Raw genomic sequence first — 20,932 nt, 5'->3', positions numbered from 1 at the left:
GTCTTTCATTTAAGCTAATATCCACCTGAGAAAACATAGAATGTAAAAAGAGATTGACAGGTCCCACTTAACTTTCAGCCGTGATTGGCTTGCCATCATTTTTTAAAATTTTGACTTTGACGTAGAGTTGTGTCTGTGATAAGTCTAGGTAGTCGTCTCCGCTTCCAGAAATATTGAACTCGATAGGACTTCTTTCTGATACATTGGCTAATGGATGAAATTCAACCCACTGACCTTTTTCGATAACTGTTTGTGTGGGAGGCAACGAAAATAAATCCAATTCGGATTTTGCACATTCCGGAGAATCCTTTAACAGAAAAGCCATTACGAATCAAAAATATCACGTCGTTGCACCTTCCTGGCTTTAGACGAAATGAAGTGTTTGGGGGTTTTGCGCTTCCTTTTAAACCTTCCGTGACCAATCATCTCGTCTGCTTTCTGAACTGCTTTCCTCGCTAATTTTTTGTCAGCTTCTTTAGATATGGTTTTGAGGATCTAAAGAAGCTGGCAAAAAATTAGCGAGAAGAATCTTTTTGATCTGGTTTTTTAATTTTGAAAATTATCTCCTGACAACACGTTGTTTGCAATTTGTGTTCCAGTCCGCAAAGCTTCTTTTCCAACTGTTTTGCCTCCACTCATCAAAAACGGCATAGCACTGCGAAACGGCTTTGCGAAAAATCCACCAATACCATAATTTTTCTGTGAAATGGTTCCTTGATAGTAAGGTAATCCATTTCCAGTTTGAGATAAATAATAATCTTCAAATTTTTTTCGTACAACACGTATAAGGCAACCGCATATTTGATGCTTCTAATCTTGCATACACAATGCAAATGAAATCAATTTTCAGATGAATGCTTCTTTTATAGAATTTGTCTCAGACGAAAATGCAACACAAGAAATACTTTGCCACTTTCGAATGGTACTAAATCTCCAGAGTGAAGTCTTGTGTCAATCTGGTATAGTCTGAAAATGCTGACGGATAACTGGCAAGTAAAAGGGTCGTGTGTAATGAGCGTTTATGATGTCTCCGTTATTTCCTTCTACGGTGACAATTTTTAACAACGGAGCTTGTACATCTCCCACAATTTGAGGCTCTACGAAATCGCAATACACATACATGACAGGAAAAGATACTTTTGGATCGGCTACAAAAGGACTTTGCTCGAATCCTTTCTAAACACCTGGCTCGAACCCTAGAAGCTCAGCTAATCCTTCATGAAGAATGCAGTTCTCGTCGATCTTAATGGTGACCTTTTTTCGTAACAGAATGATAACTGAATTCAATCTTATTTTTATGGGAAGGTATTTTCATGGCTTTTAAAGATCTGGTATTGTTTCATAGCATCCTGGAGGCACCATGTGTGAGGGTAATATACCATGTGTGAGGGTTATACCATGTGTGAGGGTAAATAAAGTCCACAAGAGATAACTCCTACTGACTATTTAAATCAATCGGAGTAGGAAGCTGAGTGGTAAATTGTGATATTTTGTTGTCTGGGAAATAGCGCATGGAGCTGTCACTGATCAGTGTGATAAAGAAAGACATGTTTCGTTCAAATGACAGATAAGCAGAATGTACGGGCCTTTTATACCCTTCTCACATCCTCCACCCAAGCATTGAAGCTTTTGGGGTACCCTTGAAATTTCACAAAATATTCTATTTTCCCGCGACGTTTCCTCTTTTTTAAAACTTTTTCAACGGGATAATAACCAGAGTCCGAAACCTTTTGAAGTTCTTGTTCGTAAAAAGTTCCTAGTATAATTTCTCCTGCTAGATCTTTCAGTTTATAAACAACAGGAATCCGTCAAATAATTTTACAGATTGTACAAATTTCTCTTGTCCAGTTTTGTTCGTATCCTTTCTCAAAGAGCTTTTTTTCTCGGCTGATGCGTACCGTATCTCCAATCTTTAAATCTGGAGAAACAGGGTTTTGTACTGGTTGCTGACCGTACAACGTTTTCCAGATTTTTTCTTTATTTTGCAGCGTAATGGATACAGGTTCTGTCTTAATACTACGATGCCATGTATGGTTATAACTGGATATCAATTTATCTATGACATCAATGTACTTTTGTGTATTCATTTCGGTAAAGTATTTCCACATTTTTGTTTTCAGAGTTCGATTAAATCGTTCTACGACAGGAGCTTTGGTTGTATTATGTGTCGTGAAAAACTGAACGTTTCTCTTTTTCAAAAAAGTTTGAAATTGTTTATTGGTAAACTCTTTCCCTGCATCTGTTTGTAATGATTCGGGTGTACGTTCCGAAAATATCTTTTCGAAAGCGGATTTGATGGACACAGATGTTTTATCTTTGAGAGGGATAGCCTAAGCGTATTTCGAAAGGATGTCTATACAGGTCAGCAAATATCCATCATTAAAAGACGCCAGGGATTGCATATCCACTAAATCAGATTGAAATTGCTCGTTTAAGCCTCCTACGATGACTCTGTTCCTGGGAAACTTGTGCCTCAAAGGCTTGTGCAAAGTATAAGAATCCTTTGTTTGCAACCATTTCTGGATGTCTTGTTTTTAGGCGACCTTTTAAAGTACGATGCAAAGCAGCAACACCACCGAAACTTGCGGGGACCTGTGGATTCCGATAGGTCTGAGACAGAGCTGTGTTTATTGCAACAGTTGTTATGATCTAAGCGTACACTGATATTCTTTTATATATATATATTTAACTAGAATAGGGAAATGATGCTAGAGTTTCTAATAACTTCCCAATATAAAGATTTCAGAAAATAGTTAAAACATGTACAAGAGAGAAAATGAATGCTACTTAACATCTCAATGTTTGAACAAGTAATGATATATATGTTTAAGAACAACCATATTTATACTCTATAAAAATCAATAGGTTTGTATTCAGTAGGTATATTTAAAAAATTATGTAAGTGTTCATTACAGATTAATTCTTTTAAATAGGGTCTGAACCTGGAGACAGTCATGAAATCGTTGTAAAATAAAATAACATTTTATTGAACATCATAGTTATTTTACAAATATTCATAGTATTCAATATCTAAGACACCATTGGCAGTACAAAATGTGTTTCTTACTTCATCAAGTACATTGTTTAAACACACTGATTTTAGAAAGTCCTTGGTAATGTAGTGAGCAGGTTTCAGTAACATTAAACAGGATTCTTCACCCCAAATATTTCCGTAAAATTGTCGGGGGATGTCAACAGCATTGAATCTCAGAGCAATGGCATTCACAGCTTCTGTTTTATGAACGAGTTCTTCACAGTCTATGCGCTTGGGATATTTTAGTTCTTCTTGTTGGATAAGAAGCTCTTCAAGCGACGTCTTTAGAATAATTTGGAGACGTGCTCTTCCCATAGAAATGTCGAAGGACTGGAACAGATTTTCCTCCTTAACAGGTTCGTCGGATATGCTTTCGTAGGCTTGACAAAAGTTCATGTTTTGATAAACGAGGTTGGTGACAATGTCGCTAATACGGCTAAAGTTGGTCATCAGCTCTTCCCACTGCGTAGTTGTAATGCTGAGGCTACTTTTTTCATCTCCTTGAGCAGAAAGTTGTTTCAGAGTGAAGTGGGAATCCTTATACATGACCACAAAGTTCTTGGGCAACTTCAGATTTAGTGTCAGCAGGTCTTGTTCCTCCACTGTCATGTTGGTTGCGAGAATATTCAAACACCATGGCTCAAAATTCACTCCACGTCTTGTCGGATAGTAAGCTTTACCATATTTGGCATACTCTCGGATGTGCAAAGCCACTTTTCCCTTGTAAATGCTGGGTCCCACTAAGACATTGTTTCCCATGTGAGTGAGCTCCTCTGGAATAGCCTCTTCGGTGAAGAGTCCTTTGCGCTGAAAAAAATAAAATTAGTTAGTATGTAGGGTTTATATTTATTTTAACTAACATTTATTTTAAGTTTAAACTATCTTTCCTGTCAAGCCTTACTTTCCCCTGGAACTGCCAAGGCCAGAATATGTAAATTTGAGTAGAACGCGCAAGGATTCAAATTATCAGCGGAAGTATTCTGATTTAAATAGAAGGAAACAAGTTCGGTGTGAGAGATTCTCTTACTTAGCGAGCGCGGAGGTAGTTAGCGAGAATTGAAGAACCTCGCGTTGCGGCCTATGTGCTTGGCGGGAAGTAGTGGCAATTGTTCCAGTGAGCTTCAAGTCTGCTGAATTAGCAGCGGTATTGTAAAACGCGGTGAGTTAGTTATTTTAGAGAGCCTCGTAGTTAGAATCTTGTCTTTATTTTTCTTTTCAGGTTATTATTTTTATTTGACTGCCAAGTTGGCATCGTCTGTAAGCGTCGAGAGAACGCAATTGTAATTTATTACGTTGAATAAAGAGGGACTTAAACCCTTCAAAAGGCTCTATCTTTTATACAAGTTTTCACAGTCACCTCTTGGTTGCGTGCAAGTTGTAGGCGCGCAACGTTATATTGGCGCCCGAACACTTATCGAACTGAAATGGCCGAAAACTGGATGGAAGCCGCTGGACAACACCAAGAAATGACAACGCAGTTAGAAGGATTTGGATACCTGGTCCAGACTTTGAGAGCATCAATCAAGCCAAACGTCTATTTCGACGGAAAAAATTCGGTGTCCGTATTTTTAGAAGGTATAGAAAACCACTTTCAGCTCTACCCTGTGCCTGAAAGACAAAAAGTTGCCATCGCCACATCAGAACTAAGAGGACAGGCCGCGCTATGGTGGAAAAATATAGGCAAATTTCTTTAGGTGAATTTGGAAGCCCGACGTATACATTTGAAAATTTCAAAAAATCGTTAGTAAAGGCCTTCCCCATAGTGAAAGATCGCGCACGGCTGGAAGCCGAGCTATATAGTTTCTATCAACGGGATACAGCAGATTTGACGGACTTTATTTTACGAAAAATCAAGCTAACGGATATGCTGTATGGGAAAAAACCCGATGCGGAGATTATTGAAATAATATTACCAAGATTGTTACCCGCTGTCCAAGACTACTTTGAAATTAGAAACCCAAACACATTGCAGGAACTTTTCGAATTGGCGGTGAAGTTTCAAAATCGCAGAATAGCGGAAAAAGCGAGAGGGGAAACATATTCTCAACATACCCGAAGGAAGGAGGAAACCAGAAATGGAAATCGCTCATATGGGGGAAACAACTATCAAGCTAACGCATCGAAACTCGAAGGTTAAGGCCCAAAAAGGAAATTTGAAAATAAGCATCCGCGTACCCAGAAGACACATATTGAAAGGAAAGCTTTAAACGACTAGAGGGGCCTGTGAAAGGGAGGGTCCAGACCCCGGAAGTTTTAAAAAAACCCTCAAATAGACATTTAAATACAGTCATCGTAAAAAACTCACAGCTACCAATTATACAAGTCCTGGTTGGCGATGTACCAGTAGAAGCCCTCATCGATACAGGAGCAGAAGGAAATTTCATGAGTGAAAAGTTCTTCAAAAAGAATTTTTATAGGATACGACTCTTTAAAACCAGAAATACGGAAATTATAGCGGCGCAAGGAAAAACATGTCACTGCATCGGGAAAGTATCATTAAACGTACAGGTAAAAGAGGAAAATCTCAAAGTATTAATTTTTGTGGTGAAACACCTGCAACACTCTCTTATTTTAGGTATGGACTTTTTAAGGGCCGCGAGGGCCAAATTGAATTTTCAAGATAGTTCCGTGGTGCTGGAGATGGACCAGAGGGTGGTGGAACCTGTGGAGACACCTGAATTGGACCTTAGCCATTTGAATGACCAGGAAAGTAAAGCAATACAGCAAGTGGTGAGTAATTTTTCTAATTTTTTTCAGAAAAACCAGGAAACTGTCAAATCGTGACTCACAAGATTCAATTAAATGCCGAAAAACCTTGTAGGACTAAACCGTATCGCTATGATAAACAAAAAGACTTTATCATCGAAGAACATATTCAGGAGATGTTAAAGAATAAAATAATAACGCCCATAAATAGTGAGTACGCGAGTCCAGTCGTACTATGTAGGAAAAAGAACGAGTTTCCTCCTTCGGATAAAAGGGCTTGGAGGTTTGGTATTGATTACAGAAAACTAAATAGTATTACCAAATTTCCAGTTTACTCTTTGCCGGTTATAGACGAGATCATTAGACAGATCAAATCGACAAGATATATGTCTACTTTGGACTTAACGTCTGGCTACTATCAAATAGCTATGAGACCCGAAGATATACATAAAACCGCGTTTATAACAAAATCGGGCACTTATGCATTTTTACGCATGCCCTTTGGGTTGTGTGGGGCCCCATCAACATTCCAGAGATCTATGGACATTGTTCTAAAGCCTGTCCTAGGAAAATCAACTTTAATTTATCTAGATGATATAATTATAACGAGTAGTACGTTGGAACAACACATTAATGACCTCGAACAAGTTTTTAAATTATTAAAAGAGGCCGGTCTTACAATTAACGCCTCAAAATGCAAGTTCGCAACTAAAGAACTTAAATATCTCGGTTTTAAAATTTCGCAAAAGGGTATAGAAACGCAAGATTCAAAAATAAAAGCTATTAAGAATTTCCCACCGCCCAACACCGCCAAGAAACTTTCGTCTTTCCTTGGATTATGTTCTTACTATCGATCTTTCCTAAAAGATTTCGCTAATATTGTTGAACCACTCTTAGTAATCAAAAGAAAAAAGAGTAAATTTACGTGGACAGCGGAAGCTAACACAGCTTTTGAAAGATTAAAAGAAGCGCTTATTAATGCCCCTGTTTTAAAATTCCCTGAGAGGGACGAAAACCTGGAAATTGCGGCAGATGCGTCAGACTATGCGGTGGGTGCGGTTCCTATGCAAAATAACCATCCGCTGGCATTTTTTAGTAAAACATTGAATCAGACACAAAGGAATTATACAGCTACAGAAAGAGAAACATTAGCCGTATTAATGGCTGTACACAAATTTCGAGTTTATTTCGGCAAATCGCCAGTAACAGTCTTTTCGGATCATGCGGCTGTTGGTAGACTTTACTCGGGAAAAAACCTAACGCCCAGGTTAATAAGATGGGCTTTAAAACTCCAAGAATATAATATCACAATAAAATATAAACCGGGTAAGGAAAACAATGTAGCTGACGCACTTTCTCGTATAAAACTGGACGACGAAGGAAATGAACTTAAATGCGCTGTGTTGACTTCAAAAATTTTAGATTCTAGAGATACGGTTATTACTGAACTGAAAGCTGATCCTGAATTTGGAAATATCTATGCTTATTTGAAAGACCCCGAAAGCTTTGAGCACACAGATATCGATGCGATAAGAAATAGAGCAAAAAACTATGAAATAATAGATAATTTATTATTCTATACGAAAACAACAAACGAAAATCTTGAGTATAAGCCAGTCATCCCAGCCTCGCTTCGATTAAGCATTTTGAAGGAGTTGCACGAAAAAAAAACAGCGGGCCACCTCGGGGTCAGAAAGACTTTAAAAAGGGTACGCGAGGCGGTATATTTCCCGCAATTATACAAAATAGTAACGGCGTATGTCAGGTCCTGCAATCAATGTCAGTTAATAAATGATATTAATTACAGCCCGGCCGGGTACTTAAATAGCATTCGCGCTACATTTCCGAATGAAATTTTAGGAATAGATCTCCTTGGTCCCTTTCCTTAGAGCGAGTTAAATAAAAACGTTTTCTTTTAGTAATAGTAGATCATTTTTCAAAATGGATAGAAATTGTTCCTCTTAAACGCGCGTCAACCAAAACAGTCGCAGATGCATTCTTACACAGATACATTTTAAAATACGGTGCACCGATAAAAGTCATTAGCGATAACGGAAAACAATCCATTAGTCAAATATTTGAAAACATATGCAATGGACTTGGCATACGCCATATCAAAATGGTTCCGTATAGACCACAGGCTAACATAGCAGAAAGAGTTAATAAAAACATAGTAAAAATAATTCGCAGTTACGTGAGCACACATCACAAGCGCTGGGATGGCTACATAAATGAATTAGCTTATGCTTTAAGAACGGCACATCATGATACTACGGGAAAAAAAAACTCCAGCAGAATTATTCTTAGGCAGAAAGTTAATTACGCCTTTAGATAAATTATTCTTTGTGCAACAAAGAGAGCAGGAGTTTAAACAACAAGATGTGCAAAAGTTGATTGATCAGGCACTTAAAACCTCGGATACGGCAAGAAATAGACAAAAGTTATATTAGGATAGAAAACGCCGTGAAGCAGATTTTAAAGTTGGGGATAAAGTATTGAAGCGGAAATTTTCTTTATCAAGTGCCCCAGACAATTTTATGGCAAAGCTAGCTCCAAAGTTTGAAGGCCCCTATGTAATTCAGGAAATCAAAGGGGTAGTATTATATCTTAAGAACGACAGAGGGGAAATCTGTAAAGCAAGTCCCGACCAGGTGAAAAAATACTATAATCCAAATGATTTTGAAATCCTTAAAAGTTTCTTGCAGGACTCAAGTCTAAACGAAGTAGAAGGTTCAAACACTACAACAACTATTCCACCACCCAAGAAACAGAGAACTGAAGAGAGACCTAGCACTTCTACAACCCGGACGTCGGTATCAAAAAGTAAAATGATTTTCAAACTCCGGCGTTTAAGAAAAACAAAAATACAGATGAACCGGGTAAAGAAACCGTGGTAAAGAGAAAAACACCACCCACAAAGGATAGCATGAGAAATTACATATCAAGGAGAACGCGCACACGGCCACAGAGTCAGGTGCCAGCAAGACCGCCGTTCCGGAAACTGAAACGCCAGCAGGAGGCACAAAAATACGAGGAACAGAAGAAATTCAAGAAGGACTCCAGACCGGAGGACGTCAAGACCAGCCGTCCCAGGCAGAAACGCAAAGGCCAACAACCAGACGATTACTCCGTCAAGAGGCCAGCATGTAGAGGACGCAAAAGAAAGAGCAACGTGGACGACACTCGGAGATCAATAAGGAGAAGATTGACATCCATGAAACCTCTAACTTGGGATCAATTTTACCAAAAACGGATGACGGAGTTTCAAGCATCGAAAACTCAAAGATAAGTTAAAACCTTCTATAAATATTTTTCTCTTTTGTTCCGAAATGTTATGCATAAGTACGAAGTTCTATGTTTTGACGAAAGTCAATATGTCTCGGTTGAGACTTAGTTTTGTTTTACTTTATTTAGCTATGGCAAAAGTATTATTTTCTTTAGGTGTAAAAGCTAAAAACAAGCATTTTCTGTTGGTCGAAAGACTAATTCTGTTATGTTAAAGCCAAAATTTGGCCGGAGATAAAAATAACTTCGTATTCTTGTATTAATAAGAATTTTACTTTCAGTGCCGCCAGCTTGGCGAAGAATGAGTAAAGTAAAAATTTATTTTCTCTTATTCATTTTATGGTAAATTGTAAAAAGCATATGTATTAAAATTTTGTAAATGTATGTAAATACTTGAAGGTTATGTAAAAGTAGAATTTAGTCTAGAAGCATAAAATTGTAGATGCTAAAAGTGAATGCTTAAAAGCAATGAAGTCAAAATTTAAGTAGTAAATTGTAGATAAAGTCATGCTTTAGAGCGAAAGCCTGCATGTTTAAAGATGAATGAGGGGGAAGTTAGAATGAATGTGTTTTGTAGGGTTCTCCACCTACATTTGAATTTTTAAGAATATTAAAGTAGCTCATTGAGTTGTAGAATGTCGAGTAAGGTGTGTCTATTTGGTTGTTGAATTCTAACAAATCATGGTGGTTAGGGGAAGTGTTGTAAGACTAAAACACGAATATTCCCGTTTGACACCACACACGGTGGAGAGCCAGGGTAAAGTTAAATTAATGCTTGAAAAATTGAATGAATGTGAAGTAAGCAATAACTAAGAAAAACGAATCGTTTAAAAACAAAAATTTATTGTGTCAAGAAAGTGTAAATTATAATGTATGTAGAAAGATACTGATACTTATTCCTTCCAGATGCTGGAAGGAAAGACCAAGATTGATTGATGAAGTCCAGGAAAAGTTGCTGTAAGAAGAGAGCTTTATAACGATCAACAGAATTTAAGTATACAAATTGTTACATAAGATTTTTTTGTGTAAACGAGGTTCTCGACAGTTAGTTCAGAATTAGAGAAACTTACAACAGGTCGTTTGTAGGACCTGCTTCCAAGTTTTCCAAATTCTGGCAGCGGCAAATGTAGGGTTTATATTTATTTTAACTAACATTTATTTTAAGTTTAAACTATCTTTCCTGTCAAGCCTTACTTTCCCCTGGAACTGCCAATGCCAGAATATGTAAATTTGAGTAGAACGCGCAAGGATTCAAATTATCAGCGGAAGTATTCTGATTTAAATAGAAGGAAACAAGTTCGGTGTGAGAGATTCTCTTACTTAGCGAGCGCGGAGGTAGTTAGCGAGAATTGAAGAACCCCGCGTTGCGGCCTATGTGCTTGGCGGGAAGTAGTGGCAATTGTTCCAGTGAGCTTCAAGTCTGCTGAATTAGCAGCGGTATTGTAAAACGCGGTGAGTTAGTTATTTTAGAGAGCCTCGTAGTTAGAATCTTTATTTTTCTTTTCAGGTTATTATTTTTATTTGACTGCCAAGTTGGCATCGTCTGTAAGCGTCGAGAGAACGCAATTGTAATTTATTACGTTGAATAAAAAGGGACTTAAACCCTTCAAAAGGCTCTATCTTTTATACAAGTTTTCACAGTCACCTCTTGGTTGCGTGCAAGTTGTAGGCGCGCAACGTTATAAGTATACCAATAACATACATAAAAAAATGGGTCACATACAATATCAACTTTGACATATAAACTACTTTTCGCAAATACATACTTTTTCTCGAAATGGGATGTTTCTTCTGCTTTTCTTTTGGTACAAGAGCTAGCTGATTCTCTTGGAACATCTTGAGTGCGGTCTTCATGGCTCAACATTTTATCGTTCAAAGGCATAGGTTCTTTCTCAAATAGGTTTTCCATCTGAAAAAAAGTAAAGACAAGTTCAGCACATATTGCAAATTCAACTATTTTTAAAGATTAAAAATCTAAAAAACAGTATATTTCAAAAAATTACTTACTTCTGGTACGTTGTGGTTTCGTGCCTGATCCATTCGAAGCAGTGAACAATGGTAGACGGTGGTCGAAGCAAAAGCAGGTACGTACACTCAGGCACACTCATTTTAAAACTATTTTGCGATATTGCTGTTGAACTGAATTTAATGGTTTAAGTGTGAAGAATGTGATATTTAATAAGTAAGGGTAACGGACAAAATGTTCAAAAACGCCCCTTTGGACGTAATTTAAAATCTGAAACCGTTCAGGTTTTCTTTTCTTTTTTCAGTTTATTAATCAAAAATTCATTAAAATGCTACAAAATACGAAATCGATAATAAAACAAATATTTGACATTCAAATTAGGGCGTTCACATGCCCATATTCTATGGAAGATTACGTTATTCAAATTTTCATGGCTCTAGGTACCGTTGTTTTATCACAATGCGAGAAACATACATATATTTACACATATTTCTCATTACATAATTCTTTAAATATAACACAGGGCGATAATATTTGGTGGCAACAATTTGAAAAATGAACCCACATTTATAGTGAATCAACGTAAAATGCCAAAACAAAATTAATAACTCTTTTGGGCTAACGGCTTTTTGGGTAAAAATCTGAAAGTTTTCAGATTTTATATTACGGCCAAAGGGGCGTTTTTTTTTGTTTTTTTTTAACGTTTTGTATGTTACCTTTAGTTATTAAATATCATGTTCTTTGTACTTAAACCATAAACTTCAATTCAACAGCAATAGCACAAAATATTTAACACGTCGACGACTGCCTGACCCACCGGTGGGTCATACTTGTCTGTTCCGTGAGGCTGCATGACCCACCTGTTTCGCGGGCCGGCATGACTCACCGATGGGACAGGTTTGTATATAAAAAAATATGTAGTACAAAATTTTATTTTAATTATTCAATAGTATACATTTCAACATTATAATCAAACATTCAATACAAAACAAATAACTTAAAATGTACCTTATAAATTAAATATAATCATTAATTTTTCCTATGCAGTTTTTTAAAGCAAAGTGCCTGCTTGCCCTTACGGTTATCGTAATATGTTGTTAATTTTTATTTTCCGCACAGTGTTGCCATTGCTCGCTTTGAAATCGTTGTGTTTCTTAACACGTTGAGCCCGGCGTTGGTCCCTGGGAGCCGGCAGTGAACTTTTCGTGTGGCCGGCGTCGGTCCCTGGGAACCGGCAGTGAACGTTTCGTGTAGCCGGCGTAGGTCCTGGGGACAGGCACTGGAACTTTCGTTTGGCCTGCGTCGGTCCCTGGAATTTTCGTTTGGCTGGCCAAACGGCTGAACGGAAAGGACAGCAAATTCGGCGCCGGGCTCAACGTGTTAATCAAAAACTCATAAATACTTTACAAAATATGAAATAGATAATAAAAGAATTCCAAATTCTAAATTTGGGCTTCCAGATGCCTATGTTCGGGTGGAGACGTACATTATTCAAAATTTGATGGCTCTAGGTACCGTTGTTTTATCGCAATGCGTGAAACATACATACATTTATGCAGATTTTTCATTATTTAATTTCTTTAAATATAGGGCTCTAATATTTGGTGGCAAATTTGGTGGTAACAATGTATATCGATATGCAACACTGGTAATGAGACAGCTGATATTTCGAAAAAAGAGAGGAATGGATTTATACAATCGTCTTTATGTCCAGTATGAATTATCGGAAGATGTGCAAAAAATACAACGAATAAAAATTATAAATCTCAGCAAATGAATAAATCAAAGAAAAGGATTGGTTACCTCATTCGATAAAATTCTTAATTTCCGAAGATGACATGCTTTTGTAGTTTTCCTTTAAAGATGGGACACGACTATTTAGCAAGTTATTTATATACATTGGTTTCCAAAAAGGAAAAAACCACAAAAGTAACGATAACTCGTTCAAAAATAAGCCAATCCATATAATTTGAATGTATTGTTACATAAAAATTGTTGAGTAAAACTGTACTAAGCAAATTACTGGCACAGAAAATCGAAATACGTCATCTGCCATCAACATAAAATTGCATATTTCAGAGCAACCTTGCAAATTTCGCTGTGATACTGAGATAAGAAATATGGAATAGCCAATTTGTAACAATGATTTCCTGGCATCATTTGCCGGAAGAACTGCGATGAAGAGCTACTGGGAGACTAGACGCAAGACAAAGGTCAGACAGAAGTGGCCAGATGGCTATATGTGAGTGCTTCTGTGGTTCGCAGACTTTAGCAACAATTTCTAACCACAGATTCGGCATTCAGGAGGTCAGCCACGGATGGCCACTACGACATGCCCTGATGACCGATATTTGCTATTATAAAAGAATAAAACCTCAACTCAGATCCTCTCTTGCTGCAGCCACCGGCAGGTTGGTGTCAACGTCAACCGTGCGTAGAAGGCTTCACCAAGGAGGTCTATACGCGAGGCGGTCAGCCATTTTTGGGTGCCGCTCACGTCACGTCATAGAAGGGAACGTTTGAGGTGGGCACGTTTACACGTCCACTGGATAGCTGATCAATGGAGGGCTGTTCTCTTTAACGATGAGTCCAGATTTAGCCTCCAAAGCCACAGTAAACGCTATTTGATTTCTGCTACAGGACGACAACGCTGCATCGTCGATGATTATCTTCAGCAGTAAACAATTCAGAGTATAGTGTGGACAGATCGATCACCAGACATGAATCCTATCCTGCATGTTTGGAATGCTTTAGGAAGAAGTATAGCTGCCTTCAATCCTCCTCTTCAGACCCTTGCTTTGGAAGAGCAATGCTTCTCTTTCTACAGATTGTATAGTAGAAGAGCATCGCTGTATGTGTTGTATTGTTTCTAGGGAAGATCATACTCCATGTTGAAGGTAATTTTCCTACATCAAACTAACACATCCAATTTCTTCATTTTATACATATGCTAATTTCTATAACATAATTAATAGTAAGGCCATTTCTTTTCATGTTATTTTATACCTTATTAAGTGTTGTATATTGTGGGTGAGTTTCATTAAATTGTACAATTTTGAGTAACTGTTAACTAATAATTTCGTTTTGGAATTTTGCGTTGGAAACTATAAACGGCGAATTACTTTCCAAATTGTTGCCACCAAATATTATCGCCCTATATTATATTTAAAGAAATTAAATAATGAAGAATCTGCATGAATGTATGTATGTATGTTTCTCGCATCGTGATACAACAACGGTAACTAGAGCCATCAAAATTTGAATAACGTGATCTTCCATAGAATATGGGCATGTAGAAGCCCTGATTTAAATTTCAAATATTTGTTTTATTATCGATTTCATATTTTGTAACATTTCAATGAATTTTTGATTAAAAAAACTAAACAATTTCAAAGCGGGCAATGGCAAAACTGTATGGGGGGGAATTATTTCCAGAGCGCGAGACTCTGTATCGGGAATTCTAAAGATATGCTCAGTTAAAAATTATTTTGCGATATTTCTATTATTTTGCGAATTTTATAGTTAGAGTACGTAGAATATGATATTTATTAAATAAAAGTAACACATAAAACGTTAAAAAAACGCCCCTTTGGACGTAATTTAAAATCTGAAACCTTTCAGTTTTTTTTTTTTTTTTTCTTTCCCGCAGTGTACATTAGGTTTGGCTTTAACTGTTCCACTGTTAAATATTTGTTTTGGCGATCGGCAATATTGCTTGAAGTAATTTGCTTTAATTACTGCCTTTTTGATTATTTGGAATAGTAAGATGACAATTTGCTGCGTGACAAGATGACACTTCACAAGTTCACCAGCTTAACTATCAAATATTTATAAAAATTTTCATTAAAAAAATTAAAATCTGAAAGGTTTCAGATTTTAAATTACGTCCAAAAGGGCTTTTTTTTTTTTTTTTTTTTTTTTTTTTTTTTTAACGTTTTGTGTGTTACCTTTACTAAATATCATGTTCTTCGCAGTAGAGTGTTGCCATTGCTCGCTTTTAAATCGTTGAGTTTGCTAATCACAAATACGTTAAAGTTTTACAATATATGAAATCGATAATAAAACAAATTCCATTGCTCCTTTGGACTAACAATTTTACCTGAAATAAGATAGCGTAAAAGTCTCTTCATCATCTTTAAATAAATGCAAGTCATCTATATAAAATTATGTTTTTTAAATTATTGCAATGTATCATCATCCCAATGGAAACAAAAAGAAAACACTAAAAGGTTATTATATTTTTAATTTACATCTGTAATACGTTTTTACTGGGCTTAAAAACCCTTTGAGTAAATGTGCTCTTCTGACACTGCCAATTGCAACCAAAACGGGAGATGCAAAACTACATGTTATAGCAGTTCACAGTCAAAAAATAACAAAATTTCAACATTTTATAACTAATTATTTTAGAGTTATGGGAGATAAATATGTGCGTTATGTACAGGCACCATATTAAATGGATATCTCACTTCAAATCTGAAAATCGAAATTTTTTTAGACTCTAATATTTCCTTTAGAAGCCTTTCTTCCTTGTAGAATATTTCCTGAGATGAAGTAAAGAAGAAATCTCTGCCCCCTCCCCCAAAAAAAGTTTCCATCCGAATATTTTATGAGTTTTTTTTTTTTTTTTTTTTTTTTATGATTAAGTATTGGTCTTTACGCCATTTTTTATTTGTGTTATATATAAGGTTACACATATAAAATTTTGATGCTCAGAAATGTATTATAAAGCGAACGAGAAACGTCATTTTGGCCACTTTAATTTTCGACTTCTTGTTATGCAAAATGATTGATAAAACGCTCAGAAATGACAGAGTTAAAGTGAATTTGATTTCTTGTAGAAGTGATCGCCTAGAGAATGTGTCGATCGAGGATTTCCATGCCACTGTTTACAGAAATTCTCAGTGGTCATTTGCTAGACTACTATCAGACGGGGTCATCTATGGAGCCTAGTTGCCGTAAGTTATATCACTGCATTTATTATTATACTTCCATTGCTACATTTGTCCCCATTAAGCAGAATCCAAGTGTGAAAGAAATATGAGTTTTGAAAATGAGGAAAATCTCAGTTCTATTCTCTCAGTCTCAGTTTTGTAATAGTCGTTTAATTTTAAAGATGTTACACATGTTTCAAAATACAGTACATCAAGTTATTAGTTATCTGCCTTTTATGAATTAGCAGTTTATAAGTAAAAAATATTGCCAAGTATGTGGTAGGTTAAGTCATAATGTGGAGAAGCCACCCGCAGCTTTCTGATTGGTGGCTGGCCCGTTAACTGCTCATCATCTGAATAATGTTGCCGCCTCTCCATCGCGCCAAAGTGGCCTCTCGAAGGGACCCTCATGCTAAACGCCCCGTCTTTGACAATTTGGAAGGCACTTATGAAACTAAAAACAATTTTGGCAACGTTCCCATGAACCCTGGTAAAATTCTACTGAGTCGCAAGAGACTATTGGTGCCCTGTCAATGAATGTGGCGTATATGTTCCACATCGTTTCAACTTCAACGATGTTGCTAGGGAACCTCATTAGATTAAGACCCGATGAAGATCGCCCACCAGCGGCCGAGCGGTAAAGTCGCTGAACACTGGTAGTTCGGTCCGAGGTTCGAATCCCGCGAACGGGCTGGCTGCATGGGCGTTTTCGTGGTTTTCCTCATGTGTAACGTGTATACGAGCCAGTTTCCCTTAGAAAGTCCTCCACGAAGGCATCCCTCCTCTTAGGCAGATAGCCCTCGAGGCTTTGCCATAATCACACACACACACACACACCCGATGAAGATCTGTACTAAGAATTCTAAACTGCATCCAGAAAAGCATAGTAACTCTGAAAAGCGACGAACACCACGTCCCACGAAACCGAAGAAACTGTCCTTCCAAATGATCACCCCTGCTGATCGGAAAATTTCTCATTCGGCGGGGCAGATCCCAGAGGACAGCCAACGACAGAGGACAGTCAAGGAGATTCAGGCTACAGGAAAGAGTCTGTTGATGGAAAGCTTGTCATAGCCAATGGATTGCGAAAGCACGATCAAATGTAACATTGAGTCAACAGAAACTGATAACCATGCTAATATTGCCTATTGGAAGTTTTACTTAACCAGCGCGCTCGCGAAGATGCGAAGATTTTAGTACAGCAACTCCAAGTATTCTTGACAAGTGTTTAGGATGGTCTTTGAAAAAGAAGATCTAACTGAATTCACAGCTAAGAACTGAGAAAAAAGAAGAAAGACAGTATGAATTCCTTCCGAATGACTCTAACACTTACAGGAAACTCAAATCTTTATATAAAGTGCATGAGCTCCGTCATTTGCATCTGCTCCCGGAAGAAAAGAACTTCAAAGTGGCCATTAAAACTCTGCTTATAGATCATAATACTAACTTCTTCATCCATGAAAGGTTACACGGAAAAGGCTTTAGTCTGAATAAGGTCGAGCAACTGGTGTGTCCACGTGACACTGAGAGAGAAAACATTATCTATGAAAATCTTAGAGTATTTACCATGCTTTGCAAGAACCATTTTAGTGCAGTAAAGCATCTGAAGTCAAATCATAAAGAATCTAAAAATGAATATATTGGGTCATAAAACAAATTAACACATTCATTTAAGGTACCTTTCGTATTATATTTTTATAATATAAAGAAACAGTGGTAGAGATTTAGATTTATGTATTTAAATGATTGCAGTATGTTAAATTTCTTTCTGGGTAAGTCACACATAATTTGGAAAATAAGTTTACATATAAAGCATAAATGCAAAAATTTGCATGCTAAATTACTTCTTCATAAATACCAGAATTTTGTACGAACAGCATTTAACAAACCTTCATGTCCAACATCATTAACTTTCAAAAAAATCCAATCACTGAGTTTGAAATTTCTAGGGAATTTCTTTCTTAGAAATGTTTGATCTCTTTCTTATTCTGATTTTTCTTCCAGAAAGATTTTTAATTTTAGCGTAACATTTTCGTTTTCATTTATCTGTATAAGCTTTTCAGTTTCAGTAGTACGGATCTTTGCTTTAAGTCGCTTGGCTAATTTGAAGTTTAATTCAAGTCTTTATCATTGAAAGTATTTTCTTTAGTTGACTGCTCAAGTCAGTTGCTTCTTCCATATATTTTACACAACTAAAATTAATTTAATATCCCAACTTATTTAATTTTCGAATCATTCAGGAACGACTGTTAATTCATTAGAAATAAAGAGATCTTTTAAAATAAGAGCACTAAAATTTTTCTAAATTCTATTTTTTTTCAACTAGTTTCAGATTCCCATCTTTAAAAAAAGCAGCATTCAGCTTTAAGTTAATCATGCACCTATATTTGATCATTTATATGTTTTTATTACAGCTTTAAATTGGATATAATCAGGATAAATTGCATAAATTTGTTTTCAAATCATACACAATACATATTTGCTCTGCCAGCTATTTTTCGTTTTATGTTTTCTAATTTTTCATAGCTTTCTTTTAAAGAAGCTGCCTCTTGCCACATTTTACTTACTTCTAATTTCGCATTTTCCAATACACCGTATTTTTCTTCTCAGGTAGCTGTATGTATTTTCATTTCAATAATTATGTTCAAATGACGCATAAGAGTGGTTTTAGTTGTAAATTTATATTCTCATGTGTCGTTTGAAATTCAAATTCGATTTCCTCACGCTTTTTTTAAGCCTATGCAATTTTTTAACATACTTGTATTTGTAATCAAAAGCAAATTTATCATGAATTAAAGTCTGTCTCTTAAATAAATATTTTTATTCAATAATTATGTAATTTCATAATAGTTTACAATTTTGTTAAAAAGTTTCAGACTTTCCAGCAATTTTTGTTGCAAGAGAATGTTTTCCTCTTCTCGCATTTTATATTTTCAAATATTTTGAGATGCACTTATTAGCATTTTTGGAAGAGTTCCTCTTTACCTTGGTAAATTTTATTTCTTTTTTCAATTCTAATCTGGTAGAAACAAGTTGCACAGAAAGAGAAAAAACATCATCTCCCCAAACCTTCTAAATTTTTGAAATTTTTATGTTTTACTTTAAGTAAAGTGCACAACTTTCTATAAGCGAACTATTAATTGTTTTTTTTATGTATTTTAATAATAGACGCTGTTTCTTGCAGACTTTTAATAAGTTCTGCATCCATCTCCTTCAATTTCAATGTATGAGATTACTTTTAATGAAAGTCCTCGTTTTTGGAACAGTTCTGAAATATTATCCGACGATAACAGGAATTGCTTTTAAGCAATTATATTACGTTTTATACTCAAATAATTTTATTCTCTCAATCAACAACGTTGCACTTTTTCCAACCCTTTACTTACTCCTGGCCACCTGAAAGCAACTCTGGAATGCCTGCGGTGGAATGTTGTTCAATGCAAGCAAAGAATTTTCTTGTACCTTTTCCACATCAATGAATTACTTTTATCTACCGAACTGGTTTTTTAGAATTTTCGTTTTTAGTGGATACAGATACAACTGTAAGTACGCTGGGCTCCAAAATTTCACCATAGGTTGTAGAAGTCCCACCGCATTATTTCTTACGCTCCGCACCAGTTTTGAGAGAGAACATCCCGGGGGGCGTCTGCCGCCCTTTTTTCCTACCATCAACTACTCGAGGTGGTCTTCCGACTCGTGGTGTATTTTGAGTGTCCATGCCACGCAGACACTATACACTTACCAATATCCATGCCCGCTTCGGGATTCGAATCCATGCCATTGATATGACCGTCAGCGTCCCTGACTTCGGAATAGAATATGAAAAGGTTGTGTGAGTACCGTGAGACTTAAGCAACCTATTATTGTTCTTCCACAAAATCTGTCTACCGGAAAGAATTTCTTCAGAAATCTGGTGAGTAATCTTTCGATAAACTTCATTAGTAGACTATTGTATTGTTTCGATGTTTCCCTATTTCTGTTCGTCAACGGATTTCAAGTCGTAGCCGTCTGCATTTGACTTGGCACAATTTTTGAATCCCCAAACCACTCGTACGCATGTGTTTTAGTGGTTCACTCAAAACGCCATCTTTAAAGGTTGTCGAAGTATGAGAATGATTTCATCATCTGCAATTTTACCTAAGAAAATGCGCACTTTGCTCTCTTTTATTTATAATGCTTATCACAAAAATAACTGGACGTTACCAGCAGCATGATACTGTATAAATCAGCACAAAGAACGAACCGTTAACCTAATAAGGCCTATAGCAGCACAGCCCCTAATTACGAAATCCTAGGTTGCAGTGTTGTCATTCAAGGTTGTAAGGATCCTAAGTTTTACTAACGTTTATTTTATTTTAAAACTGCACTATCACTTCTTATTTTCTACTTCCGGCCAGAAGTAAATGCTTTAACTTGTTTATGCAAATTTTCTTGCTAACGCCCAAGTATTTAAGTTGTGATTTTTGCTAAGAGAGAGGATTACCGCTTGTCACTGCAGTCTTACGAGTTTTCACTCGGTTGCTGTTTGCCTCTAAGGTCAGAGGTTGAGCCCTCTTGATATTTGAAAACGTATTGTAGCACAGCCCTGTAGTTTCAGCAGCTCGGCGTACTACATACGTACCCTTTTAAATAAAGGCCAGTCTTAGTGCTAGGCATTTGTATACTAATTCAAAGTTAACTTTTAGTTAGAGTTTTAGTTAATAGTTTTATATTTTTTACGTTCAGACCACAAGTGGTTGGTCTCTGTATCCCGAAGTTCGGGAGTACCTGTAAAGTAATAGAGAATAAAGGGTTTCGTATACCCCTCCTGCTTGTGTCGTCTATTCCACACAGAATGGAACAGAGGTTCAGTAAGTTAACTGTTTTTATTCAGGATACAGTCTGTTCCCGAAACAAGTGAAAAGACATACGTCTCCGGACAAGGTTATCTATGGATACGTGGATAAAATATTCTATATACCTATAATCTAATGGATAAAATATTCTATATACCTATAATTTTCATTC

General features: G+C 36.5%; 1 protein-coding gene across 3 annotated transcripts in view; it reads right to left on the bottom strand.

Moving 5' to 3' along the window:
* Positions 1 to 2,963: 2,963 nt before the first annotated feature.
* Positions 2,964 to 20,932, bottom strand: part of LOC146998437 (uncharacterized) — a 163,290-nt gene continuing 145,321 nt past the window's right edge. For 2 of the 3 annotated variants that reach the window (XM_085810651.1, XM_085810652.1), the window contains one exon: positions 2,964 to 3,841. In XM_085810651.1, coding sequence (XP_085666777.1) covers positions 3,005 to 3,793 — 789 coding nt within the window. In that variant the 5' untranslated portion in view covers positions 3,794 to 3,841 and the 3' untranslated portion in view covers positions 2,964 to 3,004. Of the gene's footprint in view, positions 3,842 to 10,791; positions 12,457 to 20,932 lie in introns of those variants that run through there. The other variant, XM_085810650.1, reaches the window with a different exon arrangement.

This window comes from Stegodyphus dumicola, chromosome 2 (genome assembly GCF_044657685.1).
Source record: "Stegodyphus dumicola isolate Sdum_Otavi_A_Nest chromosome 2, ASM4465768v1".
In the NCBI taxonomy this organism is placed as follows: Eukaryota; Metazoa; Arthropoda; class Arachnida; order Araneae; family Eresidae; genus Stegodyphus; species Stegodyphus dumicola.
This window is presented reverse-complemented; position numbering and strand designations above follow the sequence as displayed.